Source organism: Helianthus annuus, chromosome 6, assembly GCF_002127325.2.
Source record: "Helianthus annuus cultivar XRQ/B chromosome 6, HanXRQr2.0-SUNRISE, whole genome shotgun sequence".
Lineage (NCBI taxonomy): Eukaryota > Viridiplantae > Streptophyta > Magnoliopsida > Asterales > Asteraceae > Helianthus > Helianthus annuus.
Window position 1 is genome coordinate 120152746 of NC_035438.2, and position 26633 is coordinate 120179378.

The following is a 26633-nucleotide window of genomic DNA, read 5'->3' on the forward strand; positions in this document are numbered from 1 at the left end:
GCACAGTTTAAGCTCAAGGAGATCCTGTAGATCTTCAGCACCTAGGCCTAGTGCCTGATTCCTTGATATATGCTTCACATCACCATTGAATCTGAGCAAAGTCAATATGTGGGTCTTTTGATCAGACATCCACTTTAGTATTTTTGAACTCAATGGGTTTCTTGGGAGAGCTTTATTATCTGATGAACTTGAAGTGATTGGCCTGAAGAAGTGAAGAGCAACATCATGAGCTTCAGACACTCGTATGAATGCTTGTTCAATGATCTTGTTGGCTTCAGCTATATCTGCTTCAACTTCTTTGTCAATCAGCTCACTGTTTGTGATGCCTGCTGATGACTTTTGGCTTACTACTTTAACCTTTTTGGCAAGGACTTGTAGTTTAGCTAATCTTTCTTTATCTGAAGCTATTTTCTTCATAGCTTCTTCAATCTGTTCAGCTTCTTTGTTCTTATCTACTCCAGCAGATAGCATTTCCTTCTTTTCTTTACTCAGCTTTGTGACAAAATCTTCAGCCGTGCTGATCTGTGTTTCGAAAAGTTTGACTTGCTCTTGAAGCTTTTTGTAGTCAGACCTTTTAGGAGAGTTAGAGGCTTTCATCCTCTGCTTCTCAAGTCTTTCATAAGCTTCATCAGTTTGTTGCCTAGACCATTTTGATATGGCTTCAGCAGTGCCTATCTTAGCATCCACCAACTCCCTCTTCTTTCTTTTATACTCAGCAGTGAGATCAGCAATGAGTCTTTTGTACTTACTCCAGTTTGGAGCAGTTTTCTTCTTTGAGGGATCATTTTTGATTCTTTGGATCCTTTCAGCCTCATGCTTCAAAGCTACTAAAGGCCATTCTTTAAACTAGGATTCTTCAGCAGAATAGAACTTTTCTTTCATGATGAAGGCTAGAAGTTGATCTCTCAATCTCTTCTTTTGATCAACCTTTTCTTTGTCTAGCTCTTGTGCATATTCTTCCATCTGCTTAACCTTTGCAAGGTAGAACTCCAGTCTATTCGTAATGCCTTCTTCGCTTAGCCTTTCTTTCTCACTGTCAACCTTGGCTTTAACTTTAGCTTGCCTTGCCTTTATCTTGAGATAATCATTTATATCTTCTGGAGCTATATAGCCGATGAGTGAGGAGAATTTTCTTTTTGATGGGTCTGCTTCTGTGTAAAACTGCCTCATCTCATCTTTGATGGCTTCCAGTTCCAGTGGATACTTTGCAGCATTTGGATCATGACTACCTTCATCAGCAGTGATTGGCTTTCTTTTTCTTTTTAGGAGCTGTGGTTGTGATATAGGAAGAATTTGGGCAGTGGTGGATGTCTGACTAACAGTGGTTGAAACAACTGGTGTCTCAACTGCTGTTGTCATTACAACTGCTGATATGTCAGCAGATGTCTTCTGCTTTTGAGCAGGGGATGGAGAATGGGAAATGATATTTGAAGGTGGTGATGGTGGTGGTGACTCATCATCAGGAATGAAGACCCTTCTCCTTTTTGAAGAAGAGGCTGATGATGTTTTGGGTGGATCAGTGGTTTGAGATTGGATGGCAGTGGATTGTGATTGACTAACAGTGGTTGAAACAACTGGTGCTTCAATCACTGTTGTCACTACAGCAGATGTTGTAACATCTGCTGTCTTCTGCTTTATGGCAGGAGGCAGTGGTGGTGTGGCTTTGGATGATGGTGGTTTGGTGGTTTTTGGTTTTTGATGATGTTTTTTGTGTTGTAGACACAGATGGTGGTGGAACAGTAGTTGTGATGGTGTGTGATGAGGTGGTGTGTGTTGGAAGTGTGTGTGTTGATGAGATGGCAGCTGTTTGGCTACTTGCAGCAGTTTTTGTAACTGCTGGTGTATCAGCTGTTTTGGGTTTCTCAGGTTCAATGTGCGTCCCATCTTCTATACCTTTCTTTTTCAACCTGTTTTTCTCCCCCTTTTTGGCATTATCTGCCAGGGGTGTATCCATGAAGAAAATGGCAGATGGAGCTTTCTCACTTTGAGCATTATGTTGAATGCTGGCCTTTATAGCCTTGATATCAGCTTGAGTATCTTTGAACCGAGATTCAACCATGTTGGTAAACATTTGTACTTGAAGAGCATGCTTTTTAGCAGCCATTTGTTGTTGTTGTTTAAGCAGTGGTTGGAGGATGTTCCAGAGCTCATTTGCAGCAAATGCTTGTGGAGTAGGTGCTTGAGCAGGAGGAGCAGATGATTGGGCTATTTGAGTTTGTAACAGCTGCTGCACCATATCTTTTATTTCTGCAACTGAAGATTCCAGGTTTTCAACTCTGGCCGTCAATTCATTATATCTTGAATCATCACCTGAATTAATAGGATCATCTGAATCCCCACCAGCAGTGGTTGTATCAATGTTTGACTTAGGAAGTGAATCCCAAAAATCATCCATTGATGCCCCTTGTTCTTGGTACTGGGGACTTCTTTCTTCAGCAACCGATAAATCTTTGATGGTACCAGTGGTTATCTTTAACTCACTGGTGGTTACCGATGTTGCCATGGAAGAAATTGCCTTCAAGGGAGTCTTAGTTATGAAACAACTGTCCAACTGAAGATCTGTTGATCCATCAGTTGTAGTTGCTGCTCCACTTGAACTACCACCAAGAGTTACTTGTAACTCAAGGGGTGTAACCTCCTCAACTGTTGCTGTGATAGCAGAGGTATGCACATCAGACCCAGTCACTTGTGGAGGTATACTCTCAGTAATAGGTGATCGAGAGGAACTGGTTTGTGTCTGTGCCATATCAACTGCATGCAACAGGGGCATTATTGATTGTGATAATATTATTGGTGAGGGTGTGGGGGTAGAAAGAGACATGTCCTTGGGATCAGGACTGTGGAAGATGGATCCGAGTGGATACAGAGCTTCATAATGTGGTGTCCCTGTGCTTACAACCTGACCCTTTTGTGAGGATGCATGAGGAGTTTTAGGCTGGGGTTGAGATCTTTCTTCCAACTGCTGTGAGGAAGTAGCAGCAGTGGTTTCTTGTGACTTTTGTGTTGTCTGGGATCTCATCTTCCAGAGTTGCCTTTGGTGTGGGTTTGGTAGGTTTTCTGGATGTTTTTCTTTTGGTCTTTTTGGTGGCAGGTGTTGGTTTCAAAGCAGTGGGTGTGCTACTTTGATCACCTGGAGCAGTGGGCTCAGCAGTGGTTGCTTCAGGGTCAGTGGCAGTTTCTAAAACCTGGTCTGCCTCTTTTGTTTTTAATTTATTGGTGCCATCATTCTTGAAAAAGTTTCTTTTGTTAAAAAAATTATTTTGAATGAAACACCTTGTTTGGGCAGTTCTGCATCTTTCTCTACAAATGTTTGTTCAAAATAATAGCTTAGAAATCTCGGAAAGAGCAGAAAAGCTTTATTATCAACGTTCTTTACCAAATCCTCAAATATTACCTGGGAGTAATTAAAGTTTTTGTCATTTAAAATTGCATACCCCAAGCATTGGATTTTTGTTGGTATCTCATTGAAGGACGTTGTTTTATTTGAAACACACATGAGCAGTGTGTGAAATAAAAATCTGGGTGCAGAAGGGAAGTAACCCTTTTGTAGGGTATCTACCTTTGGTTGTTCTGCATAACCCCAGTTCATGAAATCCTTTACCAACTCGTCTTTTGTAAAAGAGGTTTTTCCATTTAAATCATCGAGTTTAAAGGTTTCAGAGATGGATTTCGGAGAGATTTTTACCTTCTTACCCTGTATCGAGGAGTTGATGGCAGCGATGATGTCTCCTTGTTTTTCAAGGGTGGCATTTTTCCAGAACTCTCTCTGGGTATCAAGGTAAATATGAGCGTCTGCTGTTATCAAAGTTTTGTACTTTGATGCAGAAAGGATGTCAAGGATGGAATCGAATGTGTGGTTATCGGTGGGTTTTGTGAGTATACCCACATAATTGTGTGGAGCTTTGTAGCGTATCTCCATGGTTTCAGCGGCCATTTCAGTGGCTTCTGTTGTTTTGGAGGAAGAAGATGAAGGTTTTGATTTTGGTTTCGATTTTGGTTTCGTCATTTTTGATGATGAATATCGAAGATGATTTTTGGAGTTATGAGAGGGAAACTGTTTTTGTGAAGAGAATGTTTGGAATTCAATTCGACAGTGTAATCCTCTGTTTAGATTTAATCAGGGTTTTATTTAGGGAAAAAGTGATTGCTGATGTGGCAGCGGTTATTTTGATCTGAAGGCTAAAAACGGACCACGTGTCAAACATCTGATGGAATGGTAAATGATGGAAGACAGTTGTTTTAACAACTACTGATGGATCCAGCATCAGTAGTTACAACGGTAACAAAATGAAACAGTGGATGTATCAGTGGTTAAAACAATGATTTTAACATCAGTGTTTTTGAAGAACAGAGGTTGACACTTTAGCAGTGGACAGACATTAGAAAACAGATGTTAAGGCACAACAGCATTTTAGATACAGCAGTGGATAAAAATGAAGATCATATGTTTAACAACTGTTTGTGCAGCAGTGTTTTGACTTTTGACAAATAATTTTAGCATCTGTTGGTTTAGATGTAGATATTGATTTTTGTCTTTGTGGAAACACAATATCTTATCTATCATCTCTTGAGCACTAAAAAAATGCTATTCTTAACAGGATACATTTTAGATGTATCATATCAAGATTAAGTTGTCAGCAGTCATTTTCAGAATTTTGTTCAAGGTTTTGCCATCTGTCTATTTTTCAGACAGTGGTTTAGCATCCCAGATGATGAAGTCTTGCTCTACTTAGAACAACTCATTTTATGTCTAATTACTAGGACATGAGTGTCTTAGTAGTTCAAAAAAAATGAATTTACAATCAATTTCTGATCTGTGACAAACTAAACTTGAGCTCAACATGACCTTGATGTGTGAGTCATTTCCTTTTGACCAGTTTTAAGGATAGTAATTTCACACAAAAAATAAGGAGATTACATCCTGACCAGAGATGAACTTTCACTATTAAAAATGAGTAAAAGTTCAAAATACATTTTATAGAAATTAAAATGCATCTGGTTTTATTAAAAGGAAAACACCCTTTTTTTTAAAAATAAAAGATGTTTTGGATATAATCAAAAAGATCAGACACTCTTTTCAAGTAAATGATTAAATTATTCTCAAGTTATTCTGACCATTATTTGGGTCATTTTCTTGTCAATTGATTGTAAATTTCTTTTAAGCACAATCACTGGATATGCCATTGTTACCAGAACAATTTCTGTATTGATGAATGCACATAGTTGTATGATGACCACTGAAGATCTAATTCTGACCTCACAAGTGTTTTATGCTAATACTCTTTTCTTTTGATTTCAAAAGTTTTGAGATAGTCACACTTTGAGATTTTGTTTATTTCCCTTTTTCCTTTTTACCCTTATTATTCATATGTTCAGAAATACTCACTATGAGATTATATTTTGAACATACCTTGTCCATAATCACTTTGAAGCAATGTTTTAAGAAATCTGACCATGGTTGAGCATGTTTTAGTTCAGATCTCACATTACTTATGATTAGGACTGTTTTGACATTTTATTTTTCTCAATATGTGTTAGACAAGGTTGATTTGGTCCTTTTGTAGGCACTCAACATGCCTTTGAACACATGAGAGATTTTGACTAAAGTTTTTCTCCCTCTTTTCGATATCAGCAGCATGTGTCACACCCCGACCACGTAGAACATACAAAACGTGGCGGAAACGTCGGGGAGTGTTGTAACAGAATCAATTATTTCAAATCCATGGCAAATGAAGTTTCGTTTTATAAATCAAACATGAAAGTTTACATTGTCTAAACAAGAATCAAAGTGTACATAACATAAATTAACTAGTTCTTGTCTCGTTTTAAGTCACTAAGGCACAGGTCCGCCTAAGTATGTCTTGATAAGTCCTATGCATCATCTCCTGAAAACACATGTGAAAAATAGGTACGCCAGCATAAAAATGCCTGTGAGATACATTGGTTTTGTGAAAACGGAATTCATGACTTATGTTTGAGAAAATGTTTAGTCATGAACCTCGTATTTTGCTTTGTCTTGTAAATCATTTGAAAAACGGTAAGATCAAATGATATGTATAAATAAGAAGACACTGTATGGTTAAACGGATAACCATGAAAAATGCATTTGTATAAGATAAGTCGTTTGTAAAGCAATGTCTCGTGAAAAGTGTGTTATTTGTATAAAATGTCATATGTCTCAAATTGAAATGATTCAAATAACGCTACGATATGTTAATACCATACAAACACTTATATATAGGAAGTACCAGCGGCGTATTCGCCATGCTTGTATCATATTACACACGCCTCGTTACTTAATCACTTACTCAAACCAAACCATCAGAATGAAATGTTTGACAACAGTAGAAATGTTCATGTATAGTTAAATGTCTATTGTCAAATGTAATTCATGTCAACGGATACAACTGGTTTACACGGTTCAATGGTTACAGACGGTTCATGAAATCAAAAGGGGTAAGACGGTTCACATAGTCAAATGGTTACAACGGTTCAAAATGTAGGGTAATGTGTTCATATGCTGGATGAGCATATGCAACAGAAATGCAATGTGAAACAATGTACTACGTATGCACACAATGGGCGTACGTAGCATGAAATGTATTGTAGAGTACAACGGTTCAAAATGTAGAATAATGTGTTCATATGCTGGATGAGCATATGCAACAGATATGCAATGTGAAATAATGTACTAAGTACGCACACAATGGGCATACATAGCATAAACACAATGAAATCATGTACTATATATGTACTATCGAACATAGCAGTATATGATGTGAAAACCGGAAAGCATGAAAGTAGCAAGTAGGCACATGTGTTTCACCCCAAAACAGTTTGGAAAACAGTAAAAGAGGGGTTCAATGTACTCACATTGACTCCTCGAAAACATGTAAAAGATGGGGTTCAATGTACTCACATTGACTCCTCGAAAACATGTAAAAGATGGGGTTCAATGTACTCACCTGAGATTGCTTTGAAGTTCTTGTATAATAACCAGATAATGCTAAAGATCACGGGATATCAAACGGCACCTAATAGGTAGCTATGTTAATATACCGGACCAAATCGGAAGGATCGGATAGTACGCGGGTTCGTAAACCAAACGAGTATGGAGACTCGTGTAATATGGTTTAACAAAGCCTACATACTAAAATGAAACTTAACCTAAGTGCTTACGATCCGTCACGACCCGTTTAGGTAGCTTATGCTACCCTAACGCGTCGTTCGCGTAGAACGCGTTCGGAACGCCTAACATCGTGACTACAAGGTATAACCTCGGAAGGTTATAGCTATGGTCACCTAATGTGTTTGGTCGGATCCTAATGATCGACCAAATGGGTCGGGTTCGAAAGTATAAGCGATGGTTTAGATCGCTTACCTTACGACCCTATATAAGCACTAAACTAAAAGTGACGAGCTAAGCATGTTAGAACATGCTTAACTAAGTTTAGAAAACAGGTTTGGCATCAAAACAAACGGCTTTGATGCTCACGAGTAGTTTGGTTACAAAATACGCAAGAATGCGCATTTTGGCCGAAACTACGACTCGTCACTGAGCCTAGATAACGTGGTGATCAGTAGGTATAGTCACTACGGACTATAACCATCGTGATCACGCTCACGTTATGAAGTTCCATGAACTTCGCATCGACCATAAGCTGGTCAATGCAGAAAGTCAACAAAACGTTGACTTTCGGACTCGAAAAGCGAATAAAAGAACGAAAGAAGACTTACGGAGGGTCCCCGAATGCTAATCTAGATCAAAATAGCTCAGGTATGAAACAATGGTTCCAACTTAGAGCTTTTAGATCAGATTGTGTGGGTTTTGCATCAAAGGGGGGGGGTATTTATAGAAAAAGTGGAACCGTTAGGATCGTTTATCGAATATCGTGCCGCGATCTCGTGCGTACACTTGTCGAAATGTTGTGGTAAGTCAGAAAATGCCCCTTGGCTCTTGATTGGGTGAAAGGGCATCGCCCCTTGATCGAACGAAAGGCCAACTGCATTAAATGCATACATTGAATCTGTCTGACAGTCCCTCGCGCCCCGCGTCAACATTTAGGCAAAACTCACGCGGGCCGCCTGAAGCTTCTGATCTGCACATACTTTCAAAAATGGCAGTTTTGGTCCCTGTTGCGTATTTAAGCCATTTCCGACACTTCTAAGGCCCGTAAAGCCAACTTTAAGGCCCTAAAATGATGCCTAAGCATTGTGGACATGAAACATGCTCAAAAATGTTCCGGATGTTGGTTCGTTTGGTCGTACGAACGCGATGTTCGCTTAATTACGACGGAATGCGCATAAGCGCGAAAAACGATCCAAATGACGCGACGAATGGATTTTTCTCATGCCAAACACTAAGGCATAGTATAAGGATGCTTACATAAATTTTTGGATGTCCGGATGTATTCAGAACGTAAGTTATGCGTGAAAGTGCAAACTTGTGCACTTTTTGACACTTTTAGTCCCTGAATGATCCAAAAGTTTGTTTTAGCATACCAAACACCTCAAAGCCTATTTCTAAGTTATGTAAAGGATATTTAGGGTATGTTTAACTTATGGACATGTTCCAGAATGTTCGTTACAGTTCAAATTGGCATACTTTCGCAGTTTGTCAAGTTTAGTCCCTGTAAGCGAATTAACTTGTTTTTGCTATACCAAAGCCTTCAAAACTTATTTCTAAGTTATGTAAAGGTTATTTAAGGTATGTTGAGTATATGTTGATGTTTCGGAGTATTTGTCGCATTAAACTGAGTACGTTTACGCACCAGTTTGCGTATAATGCTCTAGAAAGCAATGTAGAGTTTGAAATTGAACAATAATTGATATGTGCAAAACATACACATATTTATACAAGATCCCAAGTATGAAATACAATAATTTCATCGGCTTGGTATTTGTTTGATGGTCGCGGTGACACAGGTGTCACAGTCTCCCCTACTTTAGGAAATTTCGTCCCGAAATTTATTCGTAGGAGTCTATTTGTGACTTTGCCAAATAACCACCAGCGATATGCAAGGCAATATCCTGTCATTTCCTTAATGGTCATTCCTCAGAAACGAATATGAACAGACGGAGTCATTTTCCTCAATGAGTATTCTTCAGAAATGGAAATGACGGAATAAGCAAACGGATGTTCATTTCCTCAATGGACAAATCGTCAGAAACGAAAATGAACTAACGGAGTCATCTTCAACGGTTGCTTCCTCAGAGATGGAAATGAAGGATTTCACAACGGATATTCATTTCCCCAACGGATAAATCGTCAGAAACGAAAATGAACTAACGGAGTCATTTTCAACGGTTGCTTCATCAGAATTGGAAATGAAGGATTACACAACGGATATTCATTTCCCCAACGGATAAATCGTCAGAAACGAAAATGAACTAACGGAGTCATCTTCAACGGTTGCTTCCTCAGAGTTGGAAATGAAGGATTTCACAACGGATATTCATTTCCTCAATGGATAAATCTTCAGAAACAAAAATGAACAGACGGAGTCATTTTCAACGGTTGCTTCCTCAGAGTTGGAAATGAAGGATTACACAACGGATGTTCATTTCCCCAACGGATAAATCGTCAGAAACGAAAATGAACTAACGGAGTCATTTTCAACGGTTGCTTCATCAGAATTGGAAATGAATAGGGTTAACTCTAGACACATGACAGAACTTGCTGTGATTTCTGTGCACTAAATTCCATAATTATGTATGCATCCAAAATTACGTAATCCCTTGCACAGTCCGCACAGTTTGTTTTGTAATGTTTCGGGGAAGGATATCAAACTCGTGATGAGGGTGACTAGACTTCCATCGGTTCCTTTTAATTAGATCGACAGGGGATCTTCTTAGTTAGGCCACCAAGGAGTCCTTTCAGCTATATCATCACATGATATCCTTATCCAGATTTTTTTTGGATGAATCTGTTTAACTAGACCACTCAAGGGTCTAATTATGGAGTAGTACTTTATAATCCGAGGGACTTAACTATAACATAGAAGTCCATTGAGGATTTTAAGTAATACCCCTGGATATTCTACGATGAATCTCTTGTACAAGGATATGTAAGATTTTACGAGGATTTGGATAACATAATTTGGATCTCACAACAACACATAAGGGAACACATAAGCACAAAGTCACATAATTGTTTAACTTGATTATAATTTGTTATTAACTTGTTATTGATTGAATACGGATATGGAAACCAATCGACGGGTCTCAATGTTCACTGGAATCTATCTGAGAAGATAGGAAGATCTCCCAAAATTTGATTTTTGATTACAAGGAATCACCACATTCGAATTAAGGTATACAACAATTAAGGACTTACGGGAAATCCTTAGGTACCCTATTAAGGATTTATAGTGGTACTTTGGGTATTCGTCATGTGTTGTAACCTGCGCCTTCTACTTCGTTTCCTTAGAATAAACGGGTACTTAGGAATTTCGTGGAAGACGCAAGAGATCATAGGATGGGAGAATTTTGGGGGTAGTTTGTTCTTTAAGGAATACGGTTCCTTGATTGTCGGTATTGTAAGGGGGTATGTCGTTTATATATGTAACCACACAAATACATTGCAATGTAAATAAAAATTTATTTATAAACAACGATAACAACGGTTTCTTGGACCTTGACAACAAAAGAAAATAATACATAAGACGTGATTATTTCTAAACGATGTTGTCTTCTTGTCAGTCAGATGCTTATCCCTGTGTTGGATTTGCATTAGCAAGCTTTGGGCAATTTCTTCGGAAATAACCCATCTCGCCACAGTTGAAACAAGAGCCTGGTAGAAAACGACCTTGAGCAGGATTGTTGCCAGCTTGGTTTGGCGCAGCTGCAGCTGGGCAGACTCTTGCTGTGTGGCCTATAAGTCCACAAGTTTGGCATTTGCGGCATTGTACATTGGTGTGATGATGGAGGCTACATTGGTTGCACAAGGGTGCAGTTCCATTGTATGGTTTTCTAGCAGGGGGTTGAGCTGGTTGGTTGGGGACGGCTTGACCATTGTGAGCGACCACGGCGAAGTTCTGAGAAGCCTTTCGCTTCTTTGACTTCTTAGAGGATTCAGTCTGTTCATCCATGGTCTTTGATTCCTCGATTGGCTTCTTGTCACCCTTTCGAAAAAGTTTATGCTTTCTGATCTGCGATTCAGTCAAGGTTGCAGATAGCTCAATGGCCTGACGGAGTGTGGTAGGGTTGCTACCAGTGACAATGTCTTGTACCGAGTTAGGCAGGCCGTCGATGTACCTTTCGATAGCCTTGTCGAGTGGGGCGACCATAGTCGGGCAAAGTAGACTCAACTCCTCAAACCTATCAGTATATGCCCTGTGTTCGCCACTATCTTGTTTCAAATCATCAAACTCCTTCTCCAACGCTCATTGTTCATGACGAGTACAAAACTCTCTCATCATAAGAGCTCTCAGTTCAGCCCATGTTTGTGCTAGAGCAACATCTGCACCACGGTCTCTCATTACCCCATTCCACCATGTAAGGGCCCTCTTCTGAAACACACTCGAAGAAAACTCGACCTTGCGATTTTCCGGACACTGCACGTGGCGAAAGGTATTCTCGATGCTCTCGAACCATTGGAGAAGCCCAGTTGCTCCCTCAGAACCACTAAACTTGAGTGGTTTAGCCGAGTTAAAGTTCTTGAAATTGCATGTACCATTGTTGTTGTTGTTGGCTTGGTTCCATTGAGCAAAGAGATTTGGGAATTGAGCAGCCATCTGCTGCGCAATAATTTCTGCCAGCTCGGCAGTTGCTATCTGGTGTTCGCGTCGAGGAGGCATTCTAAAAGTGGAAAACATGAAAGGTAACAAATAAAATGGTATTGGGTAAGAATAGGATGTTACAATCACTGACCATAATCACGGTTGATGGTAACTTGTTTGAATCATGAAGCAAACAAACAACACCAAGGCTGAATCAAAGCAAATAGATCCTCATAGTGTATCGCGAAGACATGCTCGCCTATAAATGGACATTCACCCCAAGAGTTCCCAGGTAAGAGTGACTGGTCCGATTATGTGGATTTGTACGAACACTCTAACCTTAGACAGAAAACCCAGGGTACAGGCATTCACTCTTCCAGTTCGCACGTGTTCACACTAGTTAGGACCCAAAACTTTGACGGTAGTTTTGAAAATTCAAAGGGGTTCAAAACCTTATAACAGAGGGTTCAAAACCTAGTAATCAATCATCCTAGAACAGATGATTGGTTTTCAAAGCGGTTTTGAAATTTATGTTCTTGTTGTGGTCGTCGCCTAAGGATAGGTGACGGTATTGTTTTACGACTAAACGCAAGTAAACTCGCGTTAGGGTCCTAGGAAGGTTATAGACTAGGTCAAAGCATTACTAATAACCTAATTCCCTATAACCATTGGCTCTGATACCATCTTTTCTGTCACACCCCGACCACGTAGAACATACAAAACGTGGCGGAAACGTCGGGGAGTGTTGTAACAGAATCAATTGTTTCAAATCCATGGCAAATGAAGTTTCGTTTTATAAATCAAACATGAAAGTTTACATTGTCTAAACAAGAATCAAAGTGTACATAACATAAACTAACTAGTTCTTGTCTCGTTTTAAGTCACTAAGGCACAGGTCCGCCTAAGTATGTCTTGATAAGTCCTATGCATCATCTCCTGAAAACACATGTGAAAAATAGGTACGTCAACATAAAAATGCCTGTGAGATACATTGGTTTTGTGAAAACGGAATTCATGACTTATGTTTGAGAAAATGTTTAGTCATGAACCTCGTATTTTGCTTTGTCTTGTAAATCATTTGAAAAACGGTAAGATCAAATGATATGTATAAATAAGAAGACACTGTATGGTTAAACGGATAACCATGAAAAATGCATTTGTATAAGATAAGTCGTTTGTAAAGCAATGTCTCGTGAAAAGTGTGTTATTTGTATAAAATGTCATATGTCTCAAATTGAAATGATTCAAATAACGCTACGATATGTTAATACCATACAAACACTTATATATAGGAAGTACCAGCGCCGTATCCGCCATGCTTGTATCATATTACACACGCCTCGTTACTTAATCACTTACTCAAACCAAACCATCAGAATGAAATGTTTGACAACGGTAGAAATGTTCATGTATAGTTAAATGTCTATTGTCAAATGTAATTCATGTCAACGGATACAACTGGTTTACACGGTTCAATGGTTACAGACGGTTCATGAAATCAAAAGGGGTAAGACGGTTCACATAGTCAAATGGTTACAACGGTTCAAAATGTAGGGTAATGTGTTCATATGCTGGATGAGCATATGCAACAGAAATGCAATGTGAAACAATGTACTACGTATGCACACAATGGGCGTACGTAGCATGAAATGTATTGTAGAGTACAACGGTTCAAAATGTTGAATAATGTGTTCATATGCTGGATGAGCATATGCAACAGATATGCAATGTGAAATAATGTACTAAGTACGCACACAATGGGCATACATAGCATAAACACAATGAAATCATGTACTATATATGTACTATCGAACATAGCAGTATATGACGTGAAAACCGGAAAGCATGAAAGTAGCAAGTAGGCACATGTGTTTCACCCCAAAACAGTTTGGAAAACAGTAAAAGAGGGGTTCAATGTACTCACATTGACTCCTCGAAAACATGTAAAAGATGGGGTTCAATGTACTCACATTGACTCCTCGAAAACATGTAAAAGATGGGGTTCAATGTACTCACCTGAGATTGCTTTGAAGTTCTTGTATAATAACCAGATAATGCTAAAGATCACGGGATATCAAGCGGCACCTAATAGGTAGCTATGTTAATATACCGGACCAAATCGGAAGGATCGGATAGTACGCGGGTTCGTAAACCAAACGAGTATGGAGACTCGTGTAATATGGTTTAACAAAGCCTACATACTAAAATGAAACTTAACCTAAGTGCTTACGGTCCGTCACGACCCGTTTAGGTAGCTTATGCTACCCTAACGCGTCGTTCGCGTAGAACGCGTTCGGAACGCCTAACATCGTGACTACAAGGTATAACCTCAGAAGGTTATAGCTATGGTCACCTAATGTGTTTGGTCGGATCCTAATGATCGACCAAATGGGTCGGGTTCGAAAGTATAAGCGATGGTTTAGATCGCTTACCTTACGACCCTATATAAGCACTAAACTAAAAGTGACGAGCTAAGCATGTTAGAACATGCTTAACTAAGTTTAGAAAACAGGTTTGGTATCAAAACAAACGGCTTTGATGCTCACGAGTAGTTTGGTTAAAAAATACGCAAGAATGCGCATTTTGGCCGAAACTACGACTCGTCACTGAGCCTAGATAACGTGGTGATCAGTAGGTATAGTCACTACAGACTATAACCATCGTGATCACGCTCACGTTATGAAGTTCCATGAACTTCGCATCGACCATAAGCTGGTCAATGCAGAAAGTCAACAAAACGTTGTCTTTCGGACTCGAAAAGCGAATAAAAGAACGAAAGAAGACTTACGGAGGGTCCCGAATGCTAATCTAGATCAAAATAGCTCAGGTATGAAACAATGGTTCCAACTTAGAGCTTTTAGATCAGATTGTGTGGGTTTTGCATCAAAGGGGGGGTATTTATAGAAAAAGTGGAACCGTTAGGATCGTTTATCGAATATCGTGCCGCGATCTCGTGCGTACACTTGTCGAAATGTTGTGGTAAGTCAGAAAATGCCCCTTGGCTCTTGATTGGGTGAAAGGGCATCGCCCCTTGATCGAACGAAAGGCCAACTGCATTAAATGCATACATTGAATCTGTCTGACAGTCCCTCGCGCCCCGCGTCAACATTTAGGCAAAACTCAAGCGGGCCGCCTGAAGCTTCTGATCTGCACATACTTTAGTGTTTATTAAAAAAACATCACAAATATCGAAACAACAATTGTAATTCATTTTGAAACATTTAACGATCTCATAATTTATCAGATATCTTGCAAATCTGAAAACTATAAGTGACATATGTATGAAAACATTTGTTGTGTGAGATTTGTGTGTCATATGACATCTTGGTTGATTTACAGAGTTTTTGAATAACCATTTTGATCATGATTTGCTCATTACTCTGTTTTTCAACTGAATGCAACCAACCTTAGTATCAATGAATTTTGAGCTGAACTGTTATGTCAAATTGATTGTTAGATCGAATTTGACTGTCCAAGCTCTGATACCAATTGTTAGGATCTGAGGCTGTCATGATTCGTGTTTGTTTGCATAAAACTAATAAGTGCAGCGGAAATGAGTTGCAAACAAAGTAAACACAAACAAAGGAAAGTATAGATTGATAAACAATTGCTTTTCATTGAGTCAAATGATTGAGATACAAAACAAATGATTACAGTAAAAGCTTACAATCTAAACTCCCCCTCAGCCTGATACACCAGAGTTGGTTGCACAAGATGAAAGGATGAATTGAGGAGACGAACTCACTCAAATCGATCAAGTGTAATAGTACAGAGTACTGTCATACTTATAGGCAAACCAAACTACTGATATACTTCAGCTGACGTCACCATGATAGTGACATCTAACGACCTAACAAACTACAAATACTGTCCTATACAAACTACTGTTATGTAACATCTGATATTCACTAACATACAAAACATAAGGAAAACTACTGCTTCACGTTCCACTGTTGTAGCCTTAGCACAGATGTTGAGTCTTCAGTGCTTTCCTCAAAGGTGATCAGTCTTTGAGAGGGCAGTGCTTGAGTCTTCAGCAGCACTTAGGAAACAGCAGCAGATAGAGCAACAGAGTTTGTCTTCAGCAGTTGTTAGGTAATCATCAGAGTTTGGTTTATCAGTTGTTGTAGTTGAGAAGCACTTAACATTTATCAGCTGTTAGATAACCACTGTCAAGGGGAGAGATTAGAGTAAACTGCTGCTTATTAGGAGTCCACTGATGGGATCCGGTTTTGGCTTTACATTATATGTTCCTCTGTTAGGGTTCAATCCCAACACTATGACTCGTCACTACGCCTAATCAACGTGGTAATCAGTAGGTATAGTCACAAGGGACTATAACCATCGTGATTACGCTCACGTTGCGAAGTTCAAACGAACTTTTTGTTGACCAAATCGAGGTCAAAACAGAAAGTCAAACACTATTTGACTTTCATGCTTGAAATATATGAACAAGCATGAAGGAAACCTACAAATGGTCCAAGCTATGAAGGTTTGAACTCAAAAATACTCAGGTATGAAGCTTGAGAGCTTCAACTTAGAGCAAAATGAGAACAAAGGTGTGAAGAAGAAGTGAAAAACAAGTGAGTTTATATAGAGTTTGAAGAACCGTTAGGATCGTTCCTCAAAAATTGAGCTTTAATCTGGACGGTACATGTAAGGCACATGGTTTTGGAATACTAGGGGTGCCCAAAAACCATCATACGGTATTGCAAATGTTACAAAATAGACCCTAAACTTCAAGTTAAAGGCTGAAAATAACCTGCCATTGCTGAAACATGAGTTTCTGCCTAGATAAGGCAGTGGCGTGCCACCACAGTAAGCCCAAATAGTGGTGGCGTGACGCCACCACATGCCCAGTTTTAGAAAGTTTCAAATATTGACAGTTTTGGTCCCTGAAACACTATAAAGCTATTTTTGATGTGTTTAAACCCCGTTAACCCATTTTCAAGGCTCCATAATGAAGTTTAAGTATAGGGAACTTGAAATATGCTCAAAAACATCTCGGATGTCGGTGAGTTTGGTCGTACGGTTGCATTATTCGGTTAATTACGATGAAAACTCGTACGGACGCAAAAACGATCCAAATTAAGCGACGAATGGTATTTTTGCATTCCAATCATTAAAATAAGATATTTTAATGATTACAAAAATTTTTGGATGTCCGGATATGTTCAGAACGTAAGATATGTGCGAAAATGCAACTTATGCACTTTTGACGCTTTTAGTCCCTATTGATCAAAAAGTTTATTTTCGCATACCAAACCCCTCAAAGCCTATTTCTAAGATATGTAAAGGATATTTAGGGTATGTTTAACTTATGATCAAGTTTCGGAATGTTCGTTACTATACGAATCAGCATACTTTCGCAGTTTCGACACACCAAACCATCCAAAACTTATTTCTAAGTTATGTAAGGGTTATTTAAGGTATGTTAAACATATGTTGATGTTCCGGAGTGTTTGTCACGTTAAACTGATTACATTTACGCATCGGTTCGCGTATAACTCTCTAGAAAGCGATATAGAGTTTGAAATTGCACAAAAATCAAAACATGCAAAATGTCAAACATAAATAAACAAACATTGGGATCAAATAACATTGTTTTATTGATAACTAAACTGTTTAAGGTTTATACAATGACTACAAGCACAAATGTCACACATTCGATCAAACGACTGGTTCGAGTTAGTTTTCCAAATTTCGTTTCGTGCGTTAAGCGTTGCGTTGCGTTTAAGTGAGTTGCGATTAAGCGTTGCGATGAGATAACCACATAACATTAAACAAGTAATCATATACATAACACGTAGAATGCATAAAAGTAAATCTGCGTTTCGAGTTGCATTGAGATTGCGATGCGATAGTGTTTAGCATAAACATGCGATGTGAGATGCGATAAATTGCGCTTAAATAATATGTATAACTACGTTAAATGCGATAACTGCGTTTTGTATAAGCATTTGTGATTGCGTTGTAAAACATAGTTTAAAATATCATCAACCCGTAAGCGAAAATCGAAATCTTGGGAGTACAAGGTAATTAAGCAATAATTAAGCAAGAAATGACTAATACTAGTAATGACCTTGAATGTCGGGTTGTTACAGCCTCCCCTACTTTAGGAAATTTCATCCCGAAATTAAGGCACAGGCGTAACAAAGTGATGTGGATATTTAGCTTTCATATCACTTTCGAGTTCCCAAGTGAACTCGACACCACGTTTGCCTTCCCAGCGAACCTTCACTATAGGAATGCGAGAGCGTCAGAGTTTCTTGGTTTCTCGGTCCATGATTTCTATTGGCTTTTCCACGAAGTATAATGTTTCGTTAACTTGCAAATCCTCGAAAGGAACATGCAGGTTTTCTTCGGCTAGGCATTTGTTGAGGTTCGAAACGTGGAAAGTCGGGTGTACGTTGCTGAGTTCCTACGGTAATTCGAGTCGGTAGGCCACCTTGGCAATTCTTTCCAGAATCTTAAAGGGTCCAACGTATCGAGGCGCTAGCTTTCCTTTCTTGCCGAGTCGGATCACCTCCTTCCAGGGTGAAACCTGTAGGAGTACGTGATCGCCAACTTCGAACTCAAGGGGCTTGCGGCGGCATAACTCTTTTGATGACTCCGCGCTTTCAAGAGATTGTCTCGTATCTAGAGGATCTTGTCAGTCGTTTCTTGGAATAAATCTGGATCAATAATTTGCGTATCTCCGATCTCGTGCCATACAATAGCGATCGACATTTTCTTCCATATAATGCCTCAAATGGATCCATTTGAATGCTAGAGTGATAACTTTTATTGTACGAGAATTCGACTAAAGGTAAATGCGAATCCCAATTACCACCAAAATCTATAACACATGAATGAAGCATGTCTTCAAGGGTGCGAATCGTGCGTTCAGTCTGACCGTCGGTCTGGGGATGGAATGCGGTACTAAGATTAAGAGTAGTACTGAGTGCGGATTGGAATGTCTCCCAGAGACGCGAAGTAAATCGACCATCGCGGTCATAGATGATGTCACGAGGTGTCCCATGTCGATAAATGACTTCGTTGGTATAGATTTGTGCTAATCGTTCAACCTTATAGTCTTCTCGTATCGGTAGAAAGTGAGCGGATTTCGTAAGATGATCAACGATAACCTAAATGCTATCGTGACCAGATAGCGTGCGCCGAAATTTCGTAATGAAATCCATGGCTATGCTTTCCCATTTCCACACAGGGATCTCGGGTTGTACGAGTAAGCCAGAGGGTCGTTGATGTTCAGCCTTGACTTTCGAACAAGTCAGGCATTTCGAAACATAGAGAGCGATATCCTTCTTCATTCCTGGCCACCAATACCTGGCACGGAGGTCCTGTTACATCTTGTCGGCACCTGGATGAATGGAATATCGAGATTTGTGGGCTTCAGTCAACAATTTCTCCTGAAGGTTATTGCGTCGGGGTATCCAAATGCGATCGAGGTAGTGAAAGATATCGTTCGGTTTATTCACTAGTTGGTTTTCAGTTCCAAGGATTCGTTCATCCTTCAGTGTGTTTTTGAGAAAACACGCGTGTTGAGCGTCGCGAAAAAGAGTTTCGAGGTCGTGCTGGGCTTGAACATTACGAACACTTTGTAAATAGCTTCGTCGGCTAACGGCATCAGCAACGACATTTTCTTTGCCTGGGTGGTAGCGTATCTCAAAATCGTAGTCGTTGAGAAGTTCAACCCATCTGCGTTGGCGCATGTTCAGTTCTTTTTGGTTTAAGATGTGTTGTAGGCTCTTATGGTCGGTGAAGACCGTACACTTGGCACCATATAGGTAGTGTCGCCAAATCTTTAACGCAAAAACGACTGCACCTAGTTCGAGATCATGGGTTGTGTAGTTCTTCTCGTGGACCTTGAGCTGGCGAGAGGCGTACACGATAACCTTGTCTCGTTGCATAAGGACACAACCGAGACCTAGGTTAGAGGCATCGCAGTAGACTAAAAAGTCATCGTTTCTATCGGGTAGCGCGAGTACGGGAGCGTCGCAAAGCATACGCTTGAGAGTTTGAAAGGCATCCTCTTGTTCGGTTCCCCAAAACCAAAGTCTTGTCTTTATGCGTCAGAGAGGTAAGAGGAACGGCGATTTTAGAGAAATCAATGATAAATCGACGGTAATAACCCGCCAATCCGAGAAAAGAACGTATTTCGGACGGGGTTTTCGGTGTAATCCAACACGTAACTGCTTCAATCTTCGCGGGATCAACGTGAATACCTTGACTGTTGATGATATGACCGAGGAATTAAACCTCCTCGAGCCAAAATTCACACTTGGAGAACTTGGCGTAGAGGGCGATTCCCTTGGAGAAGCTTGAGAACTAAATGAAGATGTTGCGCGTGTTCGACTTTCGACTTCGAGTAGATAAGGATATCATCGATAAACACGATGACGAAGCGGTCGAGAAAGGGTTTACACACGCGATTCATCAAATCCATGGAAACTGCGGGTGCGTTGGTAAGTCCAAAGGGCATAACGACGAATTCATAATGGCCGTAGCGGGTTCGAAAAGCGGTTTTAGGGATATCTTCCTCCTTAATTCGTAATTGATGTGCTAAAAGTGGTCTAAATAAATTAACTAAATTAAACCCTAAACTAGACTCTCTAAGTTTTAAATTTATAACTAAGACTCTCTAAACCTAGACCACACAACCGGCAAGTGTACCGGTCAATGCAGTATAGCCTAAGTAAGTCCGAGTATCGAACCCACGAGACTCTCTAATTACGTTAACGAACTTCTATCTAGACTTAGACTGACACGGACTCTAACTGTTTTTATATTTGAGGGGGGGCTTCTAAAAAATCCTAAAAAATGCAATTAAATTAAACTAATTAACTAGACTAATGATCGGAGTGTCGCGCTCCGGTCAAAGATAATATTTATAAGCCCAAATTACCCTTAACAATGTGTTAGTGGTAGTAAGGGGTCGATCCACGAAGAGAATGTGGTTTGTGTATGGATTTGACTGAATTATAAAGACTTGTCACAATTATGAAGCTTGCCAGATATTTTTGTATTTTTGTTTAGTAGAAAAATGTGAATTTGGATTACTGAAATTGAATTACTTAATTAACAACTACTACTTAACGATTGCAAGAATTTTGGATACTAGAACAATAATAATAAAAAGGAATCACACCCGGTTTCGGTAATTGCTAACTTAGGATTTCTACAAGTTTTAGTTCCAACTCAAATGCATTTGATTAACGGATTTAGTGTACCGTGACTTAGGTGCTACTAACTATCAACGCCCCGAAGAACGGACAAAAAGACACTTTGTAATCAACACAAGTAAATCCTAACAATGATAATGTACAATTACATATCACCATTTCGTGAAGTCATAACTTTTAACATCGCTCGACAATTCACGAATTCACAACAAATGTAACACTATTATCAAGAGTTTCAAAAATCAAATACAAATTGTCACTAAGTTAAAACAAGAACAATTCGAAACCCTAAAAGTAACAACTACCTACACCGGGGTGAAACCGAGATGACTAGCCGCTCATGGTTGATGCAACTTGATCACCGGATGGTTGGAATGCGGATGGAGTCATCTTGAAGCTTGATTGGATGATTGGTGAAGATTGGTGATGGATGGTGATGGTGGAATGGTGAATGATTGGGTGAACTAGGGTTAGGAATCAAGATTGTGTTGATTGTGATGGATGATTCTTGATTCGGGTAGGAGATGTTGAATGATGGATAGATCATGAATTGTGGCTCCAAGATCAAGTTCAAAACTCAAAATATTGTGTAACTCCCGACTTAATGGTTCCCCTTATGTTTTGGTTCGTCCCCCAACCCAAAGAAACCAATTTTCGCGTTTTGAATATTTAAGGGGCGTCGCCGACGACCATACCCGGCGTCGGCGACGGTGCTTGTTTATTTCAAAAACCAGCGACGGCTTACTTCCCTGTCTACGGTACTTCAGGCGACGGACAATTGCATGGGTGTCGCATCTTGTTCACCTAAATGTGCCGCCATGTGATGATGAACTATTGTTGGTCCACTAACCAACCGCCAACTATCATCTATTTGTGATGATGATTATGTTGATATCATAAAAAATTGATAATAATCCCATCACAATTCTGCCATCAAAGGTATGCATATGTAGGCACAAATGTTGATGCTGTTGACTTTCTTGCTGCCTTTCACGTGATTGACTATATGATGATTATTAAAAATCACAACTCCTTCTCACCATGTACACATGTGCGGCCCAATATGTAAATAGAGTTTTAAACTCTATGGATTGATGATGATCCCAAGTTCACGTGTTGCTTGTCAAAATCTCTTTTGATGTTAGATTTTGGTCCCTTTTCCTTTTAATGCCCAACTCAATATTGAACTTGTTAATTCCCTTCTGTACAAACCATGAAGAAACAATTCATTAATAATAATAACTCAATTAATATACCAATTACAATAACAATTAAGAGATGTGTAGTATTCAATTTTTTTCTTCTATCATTAATCGTAACACTATAACTTAATTATTAATTGCAATTAAAGACTACAATTTTATTTTCCAAATGATATATTTCTAAGCTTATTTTCTTCCTAACCCATTTGACACAAAAACTAATTAAAGTTATATATTTTGTGCTCATACCAACGCATTTTTACTAAAATAAATGTTCAGTAACGTGTACTATAATGCCTCGATCACATCCCCACACTTGTCTTTTGCTTGCCCTCAAGCAAATCTGTTTTTCACTTTCACGTGGGTCGAACGAAAAACACACTCTTCATTCTCGAGACTAAGGTTAAGATCTATTGTTATACAAAAGTTCAAACTCTTTACAATTTTCAACATATTTAACGGTAAAGTGAATAATCACATATAACAATGGTTATCCAAGACTAACCCGCCCGTGAAACCGACAAATCATGCACATCCCTCACAATATTCTCTCCATTCGGTTTAAAACTGGCTAATAGTTGATGCATTAGCACTTTTGAACTAATCACTCAAACCGATTAGAACATGCACCCGCATAGGCTTGCAACTCAACCATTCTCCACCACCGAACACAAATACTAAGCACAAGTCAAAAGGTCTTTGTAAGGGTTGTAGCGGGGCTAGGTGAAGGGTAGGAAATAAGATATTTTTACAGTGGCTAAGGTGATGAAAACTCGATTCTTATAACAAAATCACTATGCTAACACAACTATCTACAAACATTGAGCTAGAGGGCAATACCTTTCGCCTTTTATTCAATAAACTAAAACACATATTTTTTTTGTATTTTTCTCAACAACTTTTCTCTTTTTTTTTTTCGTAACATTTTCTGATTTTTTTTCTCTTTTTTTTTCAATAAATAAATAAATCACAACTATACGAACAAATACTCCTACAATCGAATTTTCATCACACGGGTTTAAAAGGAAAGGCTTAAGGTTATGGGCTAAATGGGTGGTCAAACGAAAGGATTAGGCTCAAAATTGGCTACTAAGGGATAAATTTTTGGGTTAGGATATATAAATGGTGTAAAGAGAGAAAAAGGTTTACCTAATGACTTAATCATTCTCGTGCTTGTATTCGGTCTATGGTCTCAAACATATCAAAAGTTGCAAGTTCTACAATACATGACTAATAGTCCACTCAAACAAAGAAACATGTATATGTAAATCTATGATATAAAGTGGCTCAAGACCTCACGTATAAGGGTATGGTATGTGATATGCATAAAACGCTAGTTTCTTAGGCGGATTATTCCCAATTAACCACCTGTGAAATACCCGACATGCTATTAATTTGAACTTGACCATGACAAAAGACCAAATGGGTTGTGACATCCCTCGTTGACTTAGTTACTTGTGCTTTTAAGATCGCTTTTAAAACAAGATATTTTGAAAAATTTTCGCAATTTTCCCCCATCCCCACACTTGAGGTAAACATTGTCCTCAATGTATAGTGTTTAAATGAACGGGTCAAAAACGAAAATTTTTACTACTCCCCCATCCCCACACTTGAAGCACATATTGTCCTCAATGTGTGAAAACTAGAGTATTAAACGCACAAGGGACGTGACACGGCTAATTCCCCCAAAATTTCACCCCGGAAAATAAAATACAATTTACAATCCACTTATTTGCTAACTAAAAATCAAAAGTAAAAAGAAACGTATGCACCTGATTTTTAAGCTCATTCCTCGTGTGCTCTTCTTCTCTTCAAGAAAGCGGTCGTCCCACAAACATAATGTACCTACAAATCTTAACCCTTATCTAGAAGCATGCTTCTCACAACCATTAAAATTTATTAGCTACCTAGTTCTACCACTTTTATGAAAATATTACCAAGTCATACATTAATTCACTTTGATTTATGTGGGAAAATAATTTACAATAACAGCAAACCTAACTCACTTTCGTAGGAATCACGGTTGCATTTAGCGTATGCAACAAGCCCTTTTAAACATCCCGATAGCTCGGGAGGACGAGTAGGTCTCGTGAGGGTTATATAGGGAACACACCCACAACGTTCATTTATCTACTAAAACAAGAATAACAAATTATACAACAACAACAATAGTAACTAAACTACGAATAACAACTAAAACGAAATGCGAGATAAAATATACAACAACAATTAACTTACTACCTCATGGTGGTCGAATGGCATGCTTGCCGTCCACGAGCTCCTCAAAATCACCCACCGGTGATTCGTACCATTTGTTGCCAAACGGTCCAAACTTCCTCACCTCCTCTTCCTTTTTCTTTTCTAGAGGTGACTTCTTTGCTTTCTTCTTCTTGACCGTCTTCTTCTTTGTTTCTCCAAACCTACCAACCATAGCAAAAACCTTTTTGGTTGGATTCATGTCCTTTTTAGGACACTTATCCTCACCGAGTGGGTTAGTAAATTTTGGAAAAACATTTCAATTTAATTCCCGGTCCCCAAACTTCATGCTTACAGTTCCCGTTGCACAATTTATTATGGCATTAGCAGTTGCCAGGAACGGTCTACCCAGTATGACTATCGGTTGGGTGTCCCCAACACACCCAACATAGTCTACTACCAAAAAGTCAACTGGGTAGTAGCAATCATCCACCTTAACAATCACATCCTCCACCATCCCCCTTGGATGCGTGGGAGTCTGATCGGCCAATACCACGGGAGTATCAAATTTTTTTAATGGACCAAAATCATATTGGTCATACAAACTTCCGGGCAAGATGCTTACACAAGCTCCAAGATCTAGGAGCGCCCTCTTGATTTTAAATGTTCCGATTTGAATTGGAATAAGAGGGTCTCCCGGATCTTGAGCTTTTCGGGGAAGGGCACTCGATAAAACGGCACTCACATGAGATATCAAATCAACCGGTTCAGGTAATTTGTTGTGCCGTTTTTCGATGCTTAACTCCTTTAAGCATTCCACATGAGCCGGAACCTTTTTAATGTCATCTAGTAACGGTAAATTAATTTTAGCTTGCTTAAAATTTTCCCACCCCTCGTCCTTCGGTGGGCACCGTTCCTCAACTTTTGATGCATTAATCGGGTTAAGTTGATTTAAACAATTTTCACAAAAAGAATTTTTAGTTATATTTTCAACTTTACTTTGTGAAATCGTTTCTTGTTCATTTTCACTTTCCGGCTCCTCACCTATATTTTCCACTACACCATCAACGAATTGTGGTGGTGGAATGCTTTCAACACTACAAACTTCATCATTTAAAAGAATACTTATCGCGCTAACGCGTGCATCCCTCACGTTGCTTGTGTTAAAACCTTGATGCTTCGGGTTCACTGTAGTGTCACTAGGAAGCTTTCCCATGCTTCCCCTTATTTGAGCCATTTCCTCCGCGAGTTGGCCCACTTGCTTTGCCAATGCCTCATGTGCTTTGTCCCGAATCTCGTTCGTCTTCTTTATCTCCTTAATGTCATTGTGAGATTCTTTTATATTGTTTTGAGATTCTTTTTGCATATTCAGCAAAGCATCCATTTTGGCACTCAAGTCATCGCCACCATTTTGATTGTTGTTCCTTTGATAACCCCCTTGGTTACCTCCTTGGCGATTTTGGTGCGAATACCCACCTTGATTTCCCGATTGGAAATTCGGGTTCATTTGGTTGGAGGCGTTACCATACCTAAGGTTAGGATGGTTCCTCAATCCGGGGTGGTAAGTGTTGGAGTTCATATCATATTGCCTCCGGTCTCCGTACACTTGATTCACATCCGCGGTGGCTTGGCAATTCTCGGTCCGGTGACCGATGTCACCACATTCTTCACATACGCTATATTGTATTGCACCCACTTCTTTCTTCTTCATTCGAGCCATTTCCCGCTCTAGCGTAGAAATCCGATCTTTAGAGTCAAGATTGGGAAGTGACCGGGAAATAGGATGTTTCTTGGCTCGATCGGCCGATTCTTTTTCTTTTGACCGTTTGCTCATTCGTTCCAGAAACTCCCAATCATCGTCTTCATGGTTGCTCAGAAGAGTCCCATTACTTATCGACTCGAGACGATTCCATGTTGTGTCATCCAACCCTCGAACAAAACACTTTACCAATTCCCACTTCTCAATTCGATGATGTGGACATCTCCGTATCATTTCTCTGAATCTCGTGAAGGCTTCATGCAACAATTCGCCCGATAATTGGCGAAAAGACCTAATTTCATCACGAGCGTCGTCGGTCTTTGCCATAGAATAGTACTCATCCAAAAACGCTTGTTGCATTTCCCCCCATGTGCGGATGCTATTGGCCGGGAGTGTAAGAAACCATTGCTTCGCTTTGTCCTTTAGTGAAAATTGGAACAAGCGAAGTTTAACTTCTTCTAACGCAAAGTTATACCCCCCAATAGTGTTGCAAACTGAAGAGAATTCCGCAAGATGTGTGTAGGGCTCATCATTAGACCTCCCATTGAAATGAGGAAGTATGTTGATATAATGT

General features: G+C 39.4%; 1 protein-coding gene across 1 annotated transcript; it reads right to left on the bottom strand.

Moving 5' to 3' along the window:
• Positions 1–24619: 24619 nt before the first annotated feature.
• On the bottom strand, positions 24620–26293 carry LOC110944969. Its single transcript, XM_022186611.1, has one exon. It carries the CDS (start codon positions 26291–26293, stop codon positions 24620–24622), a length of 1674 nt encoding a protein of 557 aa, XP_022042303.1.
• Positions 26294–26633: the final 340 nt, after the last annotated feature.

Excerpts from the sequence above, each read along its gene's own strand:
- LOC110944969 (XM_022186611.1), bottom strand. The coding sequence starts at position 26,293 with ATGATACGGAGATGTCCACATCATCGAATTGAGAAGTGGGAATTGGTA.